This window comes from Scyliorhinus canicula, chromosome 9, assembly GCF_902713615.1.
Source record: "Scyliorhinus canicula chromosome 9, sScyCan1.1, whole genome shotgun sequence".
Classification (NCBI taxonomy): Eukaryota; Metazoa; Chordata; class Chondrichthyes; order Carcharhiniformes; family Scyliorhinidae; genus Scyliorhinus; species Scyliorhinus canicula.
Window position 1 is genome coordinate 48,583,304 of NC_052154.1, and position 16,076 is coordinate 48,599,379.

Genomic DNA, 16,076 nt, shown 5'->3' on the forward strand with positions numbered 1-16,076 from the left:
CCCTAATAAAACAAAATAAGATTTAACTTCCCCAAAGCTCCAGATTAGGATATTAATAAAAGATTTCGATATTTGAGGGTAGTAGAAAGAATTGCGTAACTAAATTAAAGGATTTGGAAACATTTCTCACGAAGCTACAACCTACGAAAGCAATTGTCAGAAGTTTGTTCACACAGTTATGGGGAGGAAAGTACAGAATACCGAAGGTTACTGCAAAGCAGTGATATTTATGGTAATGTAGTAATGTGGGAATTCCCCAATCAGAACAGAAATGGTGATTAACTGACTCATTCAACAGAATACCAAATAGAATACACTTTGCACCTGCACTACACAATTATACATGACACAAGGAATCTAGTTATGATTCAGACTGACATGACTATCTGCTTTTATTACTGTGAATATTTAATCTACTTATAAACGAATACGCTGGAGTGACACACCTCCACCACTTCTTCGCAAGTATGCGGATTGGAAGGGAAAAGTGTTAGTCATACTTTGGCCACTGAGGCATTTGATAGAAACTGTTTAAAAGATAGTCTCATAACTAGAATATGGTCTTTAATTGGGTAACTGAGAATCCCTTTGGCTTGGGACAAAAATGAAAATTGTAAATCTAACTCAGAAAAAGCATAGACAGCTGCACTGGGATACTCTGACTGATCTGCAAAATTATAGAATGGAATAAAGTTTTGAATTCCAGTAATTAGTGAATAAGATGCAGATTGTGAATAAGTGCATGGATTTTGGTCCTGTGAAAAATAGTTTTAAAAAATTAAATGCTAATTTGTTTTAGTAATGTGTGGAAAATGTGCAAGAGAACAGGATATTACAGATTTCTGCTCATCTCAAAGCTGACTGATTTTCACAAACCCTCAAGTTCTTAAAAAGGCTGAATTAATCAGCTTACCAGGAAAACTTAATATTCTGTTCACCATTTCTGTTCACAAAGGAAAACAAATATCATATAATTCAGAGATAAAATAAAAACAGCAATATTTCATTTACATAGCAAAATCCACTTTTCAAATTTTCTATTGACCTCTTAGTCCTTATTTGCTTTGATAAGATCCTTAGTTTAATCACAGGGTATTTTTGCTTGCAGATGTAATACTGACTTTTAAATATTTCAGCGATCTCCCAAGATAATCTAGTTGATTACAGATCACAGCCAATTTTTGGGATTCTCACCTTTAGCTGGCTATATAATTTATGGTTTAAATTGTTTAGATTATCACAGGCATAAGAAGCTTTAATAATACTCAGATCAAAAGATATATATAAATTAAGCCACTATATGTTGACTGAATGAAAGAGACATGATTAAATGGTGCTAGGAAAACCACAGGAATTGAGATTAGAATCATAGAATCCCTACAATGCAGGAGGCCATTCGGCCCATTGAGTTCACCGACCCTCTGAAAGAGCATGCCACCCAAGCCAAGCCAACCCCCCCCCCCAATAACCCTTAACCTACACATCTTTGGACACTAAGAGGCAATTTAGCATGGCCAATCCACCTAATCTACAAGTCTTTGGGCTGTGGGAGAAAACTTATCCAGACATGGGGAGAAAGTGCAAACTCGACACAGTCACCCAAGGTCGGAATTGAACGCAGGTCCCTGGTGCTGTGAGGCAGCAGTGCTAACCAGTGCCCCTGTGCTGCCCTTTCACTGATAAGAGCTTGTACAACTTCTTCACTAAAAAATAGTGAACAGAATATTGTTCCAAAATTTGTGAATTTGGAAAATAATTTTACACTTGCTCATCCAAATTCATGCCCACTTTCTCCTTCTAATACCTCATGATGCCAGTGTTGGGATGTTATAATTCTGCTCACAAAGAAATGCTTGAAATTTAAAATACTGAAGGCTATGTTTACAATAGTGTCAGAGATCTGAAATTAGACTTTGAAATTCTCAATAGTTGAGGTTGTTTGTTCCTGGACCAAGTGCAAACGGGCCAGATTAATCACCAGATTTAATGGGTGATCATTTTGTGAAACATGAGCCAAGATGTATATCAGAAATTACAGGTTAGCATCCTAATCTCTACATTGAAAATGTAAGTCAAACCTTCCTCAAATATCATAACAGGCAGAACAACCCAGAGGCCCAGAACCACCACTAACTGTTATTTTTTTGATTCATTTAAGGGATGTGGGCGTCGCTGGTTAGGCCAGCATTTAGTGCCCATCTCTAGTTGCCCTTCAGAAGGTGGTGGTGAGTTGCCTTTTTAACCGCTGCAGACCTTGAGATGTAGGTACACCCACGGTGCTGTTAGGGAGAGTTCTCAGATGTTGCCCCAGCCAATCACCTTAAGCCAATCATATGCACCATATAAAGCTCAAGAACACCATTCATGACACTTGGATATCAAGACAAGTGCTATCAGTTTATATTTCTCACCTAAAATTACTCAAATTATTAGCTCAAAATTGTTAGAAAAAACTGCAAAACTAATTTCCAGTGACTGAACACTCATGCCTGGGAATGTTGCAAGACAAAGTCAAAATAAGAACTGTAAATTTTGGAAATGGTGGAGGTGAGGTGGAAACGTATTAGGCATATTAGCCCAAAAGGTTAAATTAAAGAGTTCCATTTCTAAGTAACAATTGGATTTTCAAAAAGTAAAATTTTTTAAACAATATCTGTACAATAAAATAGCTCAAATATTCAAGTTGACAGAAGATAACTAACCAAGTTTAATAGATACCTATTCATTGACAATCTGTTTACCGTATCCTTTTTGTAAGGATAAGTTTTGTTATGACACCCGCTCTCTGGAATGAAGTTGATGCAAGTTAGCTGCAAATGTGAAAGTGAAGCTCATGAGGCACATCAGCTATTATGAAGACAAAACCCACTTAAAAGTGGGGAAGAATTAAAGGGTTAAATCATCCGTTGACGAAATTCAGCATCTGAAACCAGAGATCTCTGTAGCTTTCACACTTTGGTATCCCTGCGTGCCAATTTCCATAATCAATTCCACAAAACAAAAACTGTATTTTAAATCGTAATTCCTGGAACAGAGACAATAACTACCATAATAAAACAGAAAATACTGGCAAAACCTCTGACAGCAACTGTGGAGCACGAAACAGAGTTAACGTTCCAAGTCTGTAGGGCTGAAACTGTCTAAAAGAGATAGCAAACTCGATCTCTTAAAGAAAAAAACTGCAGATTTTTCTTTCTCTCTGTTCTTTCAAATTCACCAGAATGATTCCAAGGCTTAAAGGATAAAATTATAAAGACGGAGTGCATAAACTGGAGCTTAAAAGGTTAAAGGGCATCCTAATTAAGATGTTTAAAATTATCAAAGCATTTAATAGATTAGATAAGTGGTTGAAATGTGGGAATCTCCCATTACAAAGGAAGGGAGATTGACATGTTTATTAGGCAGGGGTATTCGGGAACATGGAGCAACTGCGTATGAGGAGAAATTGAGTTACACAACAGCCATTATCAAATTAAATGGCGGAACAAGCTAGAGGGGTTGAATGGCCTACTTCTATTCCTATGTTCCCAGCACAGTTTGCTTCATGTTCATTTAATTGTTTAATCGTAACAGTTTACTCAAGTGGGAACCTAAGTGATGGATCTCTGTGTCTTTCGGAACCCTGGATATGCGTTATCCCTTCTTAGTTTCCAAATAACAGATTCCAGACTGCGATATTGGTAAAGTTATTTGAAACTTTATTCGTCAGCTTGTAGTGTCTAATGGCAAAGTCAATTTTCAGGTACAAAATTTTGGAAGTTCCGACTAGCCCTGCAGCAAGCTAGTCAGATCGATTGTCTTTCGCAAATACAGATAGTTGAATTGAATTTAAAATACAATTATAGTTTGTGGCAATTTCTTCAAATCAAGATGCACAGTACAAAACGAAACAAAAGAAAAAATGGAGATTTGCAAAGCAAGCAAGAGAATAGGTTTCAGAGATTAGGTAATAATGATTCCAGAATGAGTTCTCATCCCAACAACTGATCTTTTTAAGGAAATTACTATCTTTAAAGTTTCACCCTTTTTACAGCTGTGATTGGCTTTAACTAATTTATAATCCACTCAATTCAACCAAACTGTGTCTGTCAATTTAAGAGATAAACGTCTTTGTGCGATTTTGTATTTTTCCATAACCTGGCTCGCCAATTATGCCTCTAACATGAATTAGATTAACACAGTTGTCGAGTAGTCATTATGACCGACTGACTATTACCATGGAAACGGATCTTGTCCAGGCCTGGGAAGGCATGCAAGTCTCATTTCACTGGCCTTGAATTGTCGAGCTGTGTCAAGCAACTTGCAAAATGTACTTATCTGATCAGTTCCCAGCTAGTCAGTTTTTTTCTCACTCTCATGGTTAATATATTGATTCAGTTAATTACTCTTAAGGATTTAAGGATTTTTCCAACCAGGATTTCATCATTAAATCTTGTATCTATCTTATCTATAGCTAACCAGAAAATTTGATTTCTATCAGGTGATCAGCAGTGCTTTCAGGCCAGCTGTTTCTTTACTCAATTCGGCACTAGCAGCAATAAGGTATCAACTTCTTGACTGGGTTGGCCAGGGAGACTAGGTAATTCTGTTCCTGTTATTGAAACCAGAAATGCCTTCAAACATCCCCCTGTAGCAGAACACATAAACAAGCTATCACCTGAACAAGTATATCTCTGACTTCAGAAGCCAATTTTTGTGCCACTCAGCGTTTTTCTCTGCATGGCATATGAATGCAAAATGAGCGTGAATGCAGAGAGAAAGAGTGACACTCACATGAACAGAGAGACAATGTGAATGCAGAGACACACACAAAGAGAGAGAGAGAAAGGAACAAAGAGAGAGATAAAGAGACTACTTCCTCTGGCTAGAAAGCCCACCAAGGTCATAATCTTAAAATTAGACAAAAATAATAACGGTTACAAAACAAGTCAGGTAAGAGGAAGGTACAGATCAACTATGATCGAACTGAATGGCAAGCCAGGCTTACCAACCATGGCAGCATGGTTTTATTCCTGTTCCCACAGAAATTAACAAGCACTATACAAGTTCCATTAGCTTGAATACAGAGTGCAGCTGTGATGATCAATACTTCAGAGTTTTGATGATGGTATCCCAGGCCAAAGTATGTTTATGTTAAAATGTTAATGCAAGCCAGAAGAACTCAAAATTGCAAATTAAAGAAGAATGAAAAGCAAGAAAAGATAAAAAAACTAATCTATGAAGGACAATGCACAATTTCCATGACTCTAACAATCTCAAAGAAAGCTAGTGCAAACTGGCTAAAAAAGAAAATCCTTGACAATAGTGGGCAGCTATCTGTGGTCAATAGTGAGCGTCGTTGTTTTGTCCCCGACTGTGAAATCTGGGCCATACATTGTGCAATCATTTCCTATAGTACCACGCATTGCCATATAATATTCCACATTTAAATTTATTTGCTATCCTTCACCCTGATCACTTGGCTACAGACCCAGAGGTCAATAATTTAATCATTACTAGATAATCATCGAATACTGCCAAAGCCTTAACATTTTCTCTTCTCACTACCTCCAAAGCAATCAGGGAGTGGGAAAATGAATCCCGCACTTCATGATGGCTTCCAGCGTCCAGCTATACAATTATCATCTGCTTTAAATGGCAGAAATTGCCATATACATTACCAACTTCAATAGCCGAGCCCAAAACTACCTCTGAAAATTCAATTAATCAGTTACACCCTTACTCAGCAATATATTTTCTCACTGCAAAAAATATTATATTCATTGCCTCTTGTTCTGTGGGCCTATGTGGATTTTTCTCATAGTTCTTGGGTATATGTGAATAGTAACAGCCTTTGAAAATATCACTCAGTTCTTTGAGGTCGATCCCTCATCATTTTAATCAAGTTTTGCTTACAATACAAACATATCTGCTCCCAGAGATTTTAAATTCTACATCTCGATTCGCTGGATCGGGTTTTTGTCCTTGTTCAAATTTAGAAATTGAATGACTGAAACTGAGTTCTTTGGAAGCGTATTCCATCAGCAAGATATAATACCAATTAGCAAAGACAATAGCATTAAGTATAAGGAAAGATTATTAAAACATTAAACTTAACTAAGTCAGTCAATTGTATTTATTTTTCAAACTTAGATGTTTATTTCTATTATGCCTGTACCAACTGGCTCATTATGTAAATGTATAAAATGTTTTAACCATTTCAATCAGCACAAACCTAGTGTATTAGTGGTATAATCTTCAAAACAAAGTCTACATTTATCTAACACAATATTTTTTCAAACAACTCAAAAGCACTTTACATGCAATGAATCAATTTGAGTAATTTGCATTTAGACACTTTTTTTCAGTAATTTTTCACATAAGATCTCACAAGAGACAGAAGAATGATCAGTCAACTGTGTGGCTTGGTTAAGAGAGCCATGTTGGCCAGAGGAACACAACAAATTCAAGTTTGTTCCAAAAAACATCCTCTTTAGCAAGGTAATATTCAATAATCATTGCATTGGAAGAATTAAATACTGGAGTAGAGATTAAGTGATTATACGTCAAGAGTATTATTCAATCAAGCTTATTCAAAGAAAAGCACCATAACGGAGCCAAAACTAACACTTGTTCAAAATTTTGCCACAGCCCGTGAATTGCACATATCTGAAGGTAATGTAACCATACTCACGCCATAGCAATGTTACTTCCATCAATTATAATATGTTTTAAATTTGGTTTCCCTGGATCGTTTGTTAGGGTTAATTTGTAAGGGCTTTTCAGTAAATCATGGAACCGTTGAACTCCAGTCACTGAACGACCCATTTGTTGATTAGAAGACACAGGCAACAGTGGCTGTTCAGAACTGCCTCTTGCTACAATGTCACTTTCATTTAGCAATCTTCTCTCAGTAACTAAGTCATTGTTGCAAAACCTGACTGGGTAAAACTTCTCAGTGTCATTAATTAATCTGGATGGAACAGGCATTTTTACGACTTTATCTGTGTTGCCCTGGGCATTACTGCCCAATGCTACATCCACAGGATGAATTGTCTCATTTTTTGATTGGTCTTGTAAGCAATTGGCTACTGGTTTACACTCTGTGTTACTTCCTTCACTTTGAACAGTTCTGATAGTACAACTTCCCAGCCTCTCTCTTTGTGGATTTTTCTTTGGTTCATTCATTGAATTTGCAGTGCAGCTATTTGGAACAGCTACCTGTTGTACACCAGCAGTTTGCTCCTCTTCCAAATGTTTACTTTCTTCAACAATTCTTTTAAGCAGTAACATAGGTTCTTCATTTTGTCCCATTTCAATAACAACTCTTTTTATAATATCAGTAGGATAACCCATTGTTCTAAAAAATTCTACAAGCATGTTGAACTCCATTTCTGGAGTAGTATCTGTCGAGTCTTCTTCAAGTTGATTATCCTGCTGTTCAATTAAGTCACATACATATGGATCATCAGTGACCAAGTTATTACAAGGCACTTTAGTTGTGATATTTGCTGCAAAATCATCAACATCTCCTGAAAACTGACGCTTTGTATGCCTGTCCTCGTTTGAAGACGATCTTCTTTTGCATGACAGTCTCTCCTTTCCTGCTGACGATGTTTCGCAACATGTTTGCTCCGTTTCTGGAGCAAATACTTTTTCAGTTACTTGTGTAAGCATTGTGTCCATTTGTTGAGCAAGTTCGGATACAGGTGTGCCAGCCTGTTTTCTAGCTTCTTCAATGGAAGGCAGGTCTTTAGATTGTGCCTCAGAATTCTCAGTGTCTTGGGAGGAGTTAAATGCATCATGATTAATGATTTGTGAATTATCATCAGGTTCCAAAGTAAGATCTATAAGTTCTTCATGATGAAGTACATCTTGAGCAAGATTCAAAAGTTCCTCCTTTACAGAACTGGGCAAGAGCAGCAAATCCATTGTATATTTATCATCATGTAACTCTACAAAATGTTTGAAGTTCTTCTTAATTAAAGATTCCCGTCTGTTTGGTAAGCTTTGGTTATCTCTGAAGAGTTGCACAAACTGCTGTATTCGAGTTTTTGCCATAATCACTGCCTCTGTACCTCCTGTAATGGTAATCACTCCAGCACTTGCCATGGATATGTCAGCACAGGTATCTTGGATGAGACACTTGAGAAATGATCCTTTAGCTCCTGCAAAAATGCAATGCATATCCTTTGGATAACACTCAGTTTGGCGAAATTCTGGATTACAAACACCTTTGATATATTCCTATAAAATGTAAAAGGAGATATTAGAACTGATGATCAATAACACAATTAATTAACACTTAAAATTTTATTTGCAAAACTTCAATTGTCCTACTTGATGTGGGGAGGGAGGGGCGGTGGCAGGGAAGAGGGTGGTGGAAAATCTAACAAGTGATGAAACTTCTGGTAAACTAAATGTATGATAGGCGGGGTGATCATTGCAGAGTTTCAGCTGGCCAACTCAATGACTTGCCACTTTTACACTTGTGGACAGGACATCAAATCTGATGGGAATATTCCAAGCCATACATACTATGCAAATATGTAATTTTGTGCTAAGAACTCTGATTCAGATGTTGATTTCACTTGCTGAAAACAGTGATACTCACTCCCTCCCTATCTCAATAACAAATTAAATACAGTATTAATAATCCAATTGCTTTTGACATTTGTGTCTCAAATTAGTGATAAATTTCAAAAACGATTTCCCACCAAAGTAAACACATATTCCATGTTTCCGGACACACAAATTTTAAAATATGTACCACTGAATCTTCATGTCAACAGCAGAATGAAACATTATAGCATAGTTCACGGAATGCAGAAAAATTACTTGTTTTACAACTGAAATATAATATGGCTTAAGGCAAATTATGACTTCTATTCTGCATCCTATATCCTTTTAGAGAACCATTGCTTAGAAGACAAATGACGATATGATCTTGGCTTTCAAATGTTGCAACCATGGAATTTTTCTGTTGCTATCAAGTGATCCAATGCAAATTCCATAGCAACACATTTGACGAAGACTTGAAAAGCATGCAACACGTCACATCATCTTACTAGAGAATTTGGGACTTTTCTTGCAGTCCAATTTAGTTACATTCAGTGGTTACAACATCGCAATCAAATTTTTCCCACAATAAAAATTATACTGGTCACAAAAAAAATCCTTGGTGTTACAATTGATAAAACAAATCTGCACTGAAACTTTAAAAAAATCTCGAGATTGAGAAAAAGGCAATGAAACTCATTAAAGAGACTTATTGCTAAAATGTCCGAGTTCAGATGTTGCTATCCACACACAAAAAAAACACACCATTACCAAAAATACAAGATTATTGATATCTATTGGCTAAATTTCGGAGCAAATTGGTTTAAGCCACGAAGCCCCCTCACAGGATACGATTAGTGCTCTGTAAAATAATCTACAATCAGAATGGAATGGTTTGTCATTAATGCCTACCCACCCACCATCAAAATTAACTTCTGACACAAAAAGCCCCCAATAGATAGCACCCCAAACCCTCGGGAAACATCAGACCGAGTTTCCTGCTCAAAACAACGATTACTCCACCACAGCAGAAAAGGGGAAAAGCTTATTCTTGACACTGTTTACTTTTAAAACTACCTATGGCATTACTTCCGCCTCTGCTTCCTTCCCCGTACAGACCGAGAATAGAGCCTCCCTGGGGCCAGGAGCCCCTCCAGAACTCGTACCTTGGCCTTCCTGACTTGCTCGCGTTTCCCCTTCAGCTGCACCCAGATTTGCTGGGAGCCGGGAGACTGGGTCAGGTAATGAACCATCGACAGAGGCACCGAGATGACCAGGACCACCTTGAAAAGCTCCTGGATGGCGGCCTTCCTGCTCTCCAGATAATGCTGCTTGTCGCTGCAAACCGCGAACTCGTCGCTGATGTCGCCCAGGTCGCTGGCCAGCGCTTGCCAGCCGGCCGCTGGGGCAGGGGGCGCTCCGGTGGCGGCGAGAGGCCTACAGGCCTGCGCTTTCGGTCGGTGGCCGCTCGAGGCCGCCACGCCGGCCATGACTGGATTGGGTGGGTGGGACCGGCAAGACTACAGGGACACTCGGCGGCTGGTGGTGGTGGCGGCGATTCCGTGAGGCGCTATTCTGCTCCCTGAGCCGCCCGCTCCACGACAGGCTCCGTCCCTCAATTCCGACATCACTGCTCCGGGAACGAGAGCGAGAAATCCCCAACGCGGTGACGTCAGCACGCCCAGAGCGTCCCGTGCGTGCGCGTGCCGCCGACCTCCTCAGGCGTCCCTGTCTGAGTCAGCGCCCGCGCCCCCCGGGCACGAGCAGCTCACAGGGACTTTCCACTTACTGCAGCACGTGACATTGTGACATGGCAGGGACTTTTTCAATGCATCAGCCAGACGTGCAAACAGGAATAAAGCTGCAAATGGCAAGGTGTGTCAGGAGGGAAAAAATACGTCATTCTGAGCGGAGTTGGTTATCATTCAAGGGAGACACCGCCTTCATGAATAATTTTTTTTAGTTTGCAATGTGTAACACGAATGTTGTCCAAACAAATGGGCTCCTCATCAGGCTGCGTTCCAGGAGGTTTAATATTTTTAAAAGTTCGCTATTGGGATTTGTGTGCCATTGACAAGTGCCCATCCCTATGTATTTGCATTTTTTTCCAAAACTCCTTTTATGTAAAATATCTGAAAGAACTTTGCAACCATTTCAAAGTGGCCATTACACAAAGTGCAATAATCAGGTTTTCTACGTAGATTATGTTGCCCACTTGAGGTGCTTCAATATAACAAAGACACATTACAGACATTTCAAATTGGCTTTTACAATGGTACAAATGTATTTAAATTGAGGTGCTTCCATACAATTGTGATACTTCCAGTATTCACTGTTTACAATTCATGTGAGTCATATTGCCCGAGAGGATTCTATTTAATTCCATTCCTCTCAGTTCACTATGCTAAAAGGTCTTAGGCAGCAACCTCCCATTGTGCCTTTGCGGGGGCTGCCCCAAACTTTAGTGCATCCCTCAACATGTGGTCCTGGACTTTTTAATAATAATCTAATAATCTTTAATAGTGTCACAAGGAGACTTACATTAACACTGAAATTAAGTTACTGTGAAAATCCCCCAGTCGTCACACTCCCAGTCGGTGCCTGTTCGGGTACAAAAAAAATTGACTTAATTTAATTTATTGTCACATGTACTGAAGTATAGTTAAAAATATTTTTCTGTGGCCAAGGGAAAACACACAGCATGTACAAAGTAGAACAAAAAAAAAATTGACATTGACAAATGGTACATCGACAAATAGTGATTGGTTACAGTGCGGAACAAGGGCCAAACAAAGCAAATATATGAGCAAGAGCAGCATAGGACGTTGTGAATAGTGTTCTTACAGGGTACACTGAGGGAGAATTCAGAATCTCCAATTCACCTGACAAGTACGTCTTTCGGGACTTGTGGGAGGAAACTGGAGCACCCGGAGGAAACCCACAGAGAGAGAGAACGTGCAGACTCCGCACAGACAGTGACCCGGGAATCGACCCTGGGTCCCTGGAACTGTGAAACAACAGTGCTAACCACTGTGCTTACATGCTGCCCTTGAAATGTGCTAGTCTGCAACACTCAGTCGGAGACAACTCTTGGCACTAGAAGACCAATGTCCACCTTGAGCACATGGTGATGAGCTGCTTACAGCTGAATGCCTTGTTAGGCCTTTTCAGAGGGAAGATATTATTGTGCGCCTGGTGTCGGTAAGGATGGCAGATTTCCTCCCCTGAAGGGCATTAGTTAAACTGGTATTTTTTCCCCAAAAAATCCAGTAGATTTTGGTGGTGGCCATCACGGAAACTTGGATAGAAGAGGGGCAGAAATGGTTGTTGGAGGTCCCTGGTTATAGATGTTTCAACAAGATTAGGGAGGATGGTAAAAGAGGTGGGGGGGGGGGGGGAGGCATTGTTAATTAGAGATAGTATAACAGCTGCAGAAAGGCAGTTCGAGGGGGATCTGCCTACTGAGGTAATATGGGTTGAAGTCAGAAATAGGAAAGGAGCAATCACCTTGTTGGGAGTTTTCTATAGGCCCCCCAATAGCAGCAGAGATGTGGAGGAACAGATTGGGAAACAGATTTTGGAAAGGTGCAGAAGTCACAGGGTAGTAGTCATGGGTGACTTCAACTTCCCAAACATTGAGTGGAAACTCTTTAGATCAAATAGTTTGGATGGGGTAGTGTTTGTGCAGTGTGTCCAGGAAGCTTTTCTAACACAGTATCTAGATTGTCCGACCAGAGGGGAGGCTATATTAGATTTGGTACTTGGTAATGAACCAGGGCAGGTGATAGATTTGTTAGTGGGGGAGCATTTTGGAGGTAGTGACCACAATTCTGTGACTTTCACTTTAGTAATGGAGAGGGATAGATGCGTGCAACAGGGCAAGGTTTACAATTGGGGGAAGGGTAAATACAATGCTGTCAGACAAGAATTGAAGTGCATAAGTTGGGAACATAGGCTGTCAGGGAAGGACACAAGTGAAATGTGGAACTTGTTCAAGGAACAGGTACTGCGTGTTTTTGATATGTATGTCCCTGTCAGGCAGGGAAGAGATGGTCGAGTGAGGGAACCATGGTTGACAAGAGAGGTTGAATGTCTTGTTAAGAGGAAGAAGGAGACTTATATAAGGCTGAGGAAACAAGGTTCAGACAGGGTGCTGGAGGGATACAAGATAGCCAGGAGGGAACTGAAGAAAGGGATTAGGAGAGCTAAGAGAGGGCATGAAAAATCTTTGGCGGGTAGGATCAAGGAAAACCCCAAGGCCTTTTACACATATGTGAGAAATATGAGAATGACTAGAGCGAGGGTAGGTCCGATCAAGGACAGTAACGGGAGATTGTGTATTGAGTCTGAAGAGATAGGAGAGGTCTTAAACAAGTATTTTTCTTCAGTATTTACAAACGAGAGGGGCCATATTGTTGGAGAGGACAGTGTGAAACAGACTGGTAACTCGAGGAGATACTTGTTAGGAAGGAAGATGTGTTGGGCGTTTTGAAAAACTTGAGGATAGACAAGTCCCCCGGGCCTGACGGGATATATCCAAGGATTCTATGGGAAGCAAGAAATGAAATTGCAGAGCCATTGGCAATGATCTTTTCGTTCTCGCTGTCAACAGGGGTGGTACCAGAGGATTGGAGAGTGGCGAATGTCGTGCCCCTGTTCAAAAAAGGGAATAGGGATAACCCTGGGAACTACAGGCCAGTTAGTCTTACTTCGGTGGTAGGCAAAGTAATGGAAAGGGTACTGAGGGATAGGGGGCGCAATTCTCCGCACTCACGACGGTGCGGAGAATAGCGGGGGTCGTAAATTTTTACGGCCACGCTAGTCCGACGCCCTCCCGCTATTCCGACGCCCTCCACGGCCGTGCCAAGGGTGCCATGGGCCCGCGATCGGTGGGCACCGATCGCGGGCAGCGGGTCCGATTCCCGTGCACTCTTTGTCCTCCTGCCGCCCCGCTGTATCAATTCGCGGGGCGGCTGAGGGGCATCCCGGCCCGCGCATGCGCGGGTTTCGCGCAAATGCACGATGACGTCATCCGCGCATGCGCGGGTTGGAGTCTTCCAGTCTGCGCATGCGCGGCTGACGTCGTGTGACGCGTCAGCCGGCACAAACTCTGGCAAGCGGGCTTAACGAATTTCGTTAAGCCCGCGATGCCGGAGTTCACGGCCGCGGCATACTAGCCCCGACCGGGGACCAGAATCGGTTCCCGGTCGGGGAGGGGGAGGCTGGCGTCAAACCCGCCCGGCTTTGACGCCAGCCTTACGATTTCTCCCTGTCTGGGAGAATCGCGCCCAGGATTTCTGAGAATCTGGAAAGGCACTGCTTGATTAGGGATAGTCAGCACGGATTTGTGAGGGGTAGATCTTGCCTTACAAGTCTTATTGACTTCTTTGAGGAGGTGACCAAGAATGTGGATGAAGGTAAAGCAGTGGATGTAGTGTACATGGATTTTAGTAAGGCATTTGATAAGGTTCTCCATGGTAGGCTTATGCAGAAAGTCAGGAGGCATGGGATAGTGGGAAATTTGGCCAGTTGGATAACAAACTGGCTAACCGATAGAAGACAGAGAGTGGTGGTGGGTGGCAAATATTCAGCCTGGAGCCCAGTTACCAGTTGCGTACCGCAGGGATCAGTTCTGGGTCCTCTGCTGTTTGTGATTTTCATTAACGACTTGGATGAGGGAGTTGAAGGGTGGGTCAGTAAATTTGCAGATGATACGAAGATTGGTGGAGTTGTGGATAGTGAGGAGGGCTGTTGTCGGCTTCAAAGAGACATAGATAGAATGCAGAGCTGGGCTGAGAAGTGGCAGATGGAGTTTAACCCTGACAAGTGTGAGGTTGTCCATTTTGGAAGGACAAATATGAATGCGGAATACAGGGTTAACGGTAGGATTCTTGGCAATGTAGAGGAGCAGAGAGATCTTGGGGTCTATGTTCATAGATTTTTGAACGTTGCCACTCAAGTGGATAGAGCTGTGAAGAAGGCCTATGGTGTGCTAGCGTTCATTAGCAGAGGGATTGAATTTAAGAGCCGTGAGGTGATGATGCAGCTGTACAAAACCTTGGTCAGGCCACATTTGGAATACTGTGTGCAGTTCTGGTCACCTCATTTTAGGAAGGATGTGGAAGCTTTGGAAAAGGTGCAAAGGAGATTTACCGGGATGTTGCCTGGAATGGAGAGTAGGTCTTACGAGGAAAGGTTGAGGGTGCTAGGCCTTTTCTCATTAGAACGGAGAAGGATGAGGGGCGACTTGATAGAGGTTTATAAGATGATCAGGGGAATAGATAGAGTAGACAGTCAGAGACTTTTTCCCCGGGTGGAACAAACCATTACAAGGGGACATAAATTTAAGGTAAATGGTGGAAGATATAGAGGGGATGTCAGAGGTAGGTTCTTTACCCAGAGTAGTGGGGGCATGGAATGCACTGCCTGTGGAAGTAGTTGAGTCGGAAACGTTAGGGACCTTCAAGTGGCTATTGGATAGGTACATGGATTAGGGTAGAATAATGGAGTGTAGATTAATTTCTTCTTAAGGGCAGCATGGTAGCATTGTGAATAGCACAATTGCTTCACAGCTCCAGGGTCCCAAGTTCGATTTCGACTTGGGTTGCTGTCTGTGTGGAGTCTGCACATCCTCCCCATGTGTGCGTGGGTTTCCACCGGGTACTCCGGTTTCCTCCCACTGTCAAAAGATGTGCAGGTTGGGTGGATTGGTCATGATAAATTTCCCTTATTGTCCAAAATTCTATGATTAACCTAGGACAAAAATTTGGCGCAACATCGTGGGCCGAAGGGCCTGTTCTGTGCTGTATTTCTCTATCTATCTATTCATGATCATAATAATGAGGCCAGCATTTTATTTCAGATTTATTAATTAAGAATTTAAATTTCCCCCGCTGCACTGTGGGATTTGAACTCACAGCTCCAGAGCATTAGTCTGGGTCTTTGGATTATTATTCCAGTAACAACATCACTGTCCTACCATCCACTCTAAACAGCTGCAACATCTGCAACTGTTGCCTTATTTACTTTAGTGCGATGGGTTCCCTGTAATATAAATTTTTGCTCATTGTTTTCTGGCAGCAGCTGTTGTGTGAGAAGATTCTGGAATCAGGATGTCACCCACAAGCAGGTGAAGGGAAACCAAAAGCTGGGGAGTGATCCTCCAGGAGAAACCAGAGGTGTAAAGTAGTGTTTTTCAAACTTTTTTCCTGGGACATACTATTGCCAATCGGCCGACCTTTGGGACCGCACCAGATGACTTTCGCGACACGCACCACATTTGCTTACCTTTAATGTGAAAGGGGAACCTGCTTGTTCCACATGATCTCTCTCCAATCAGGTTGTATATCAGGTGCAGACTTTGGCCAATTCCTTTGTGCCCTTTTCATCTTTGTTAAAAACTGAAAATCCATCCTTACACATGAGGGTTGTTGTGAAAAGCAATAGCAACAAAATGCTTGTTTTACTCACCACTGGATACACCTGGGAGATGCTATTCCAGAATGCAGACAGCCTCATGGGCTTTTGCCGTGCATTTA

General features: G+C 41.4%; 1 protein-coding gene across 1 annotated transcript in view; it reads right to left on the reverse strand.

Annotated features, from left to right (window-relative positions):
- The window catches only part of LOC119971300 (NEDD4-binding protein 1-like), a 43,311-nt gene extending 33,029 nt beyond the window's left edge, over window positions 1-10,282 (reverse strand). Inside the window, exons 1-2 of the mRNA XM_038806663.1 lie at window positions 9,705-10,282; window positions 6,674-8,226 (exon numbers count right to left, since the gene is read on the reverse strand). Of these exons, the coding sequence (XP_038662591.1) occupies window positions 6,674-8,226; window positions 9,705-10,028 (1,877 nt within the window). The 5' untranslated portion in view covers window positions 10,029-10,282. The remainder of the gene's footprint in view (window positions 1-6,673; window positions 8,227-9,704) is intronic.
- Window positions 10,283-16,076: the final 5,794 nt, after the last annotated feature.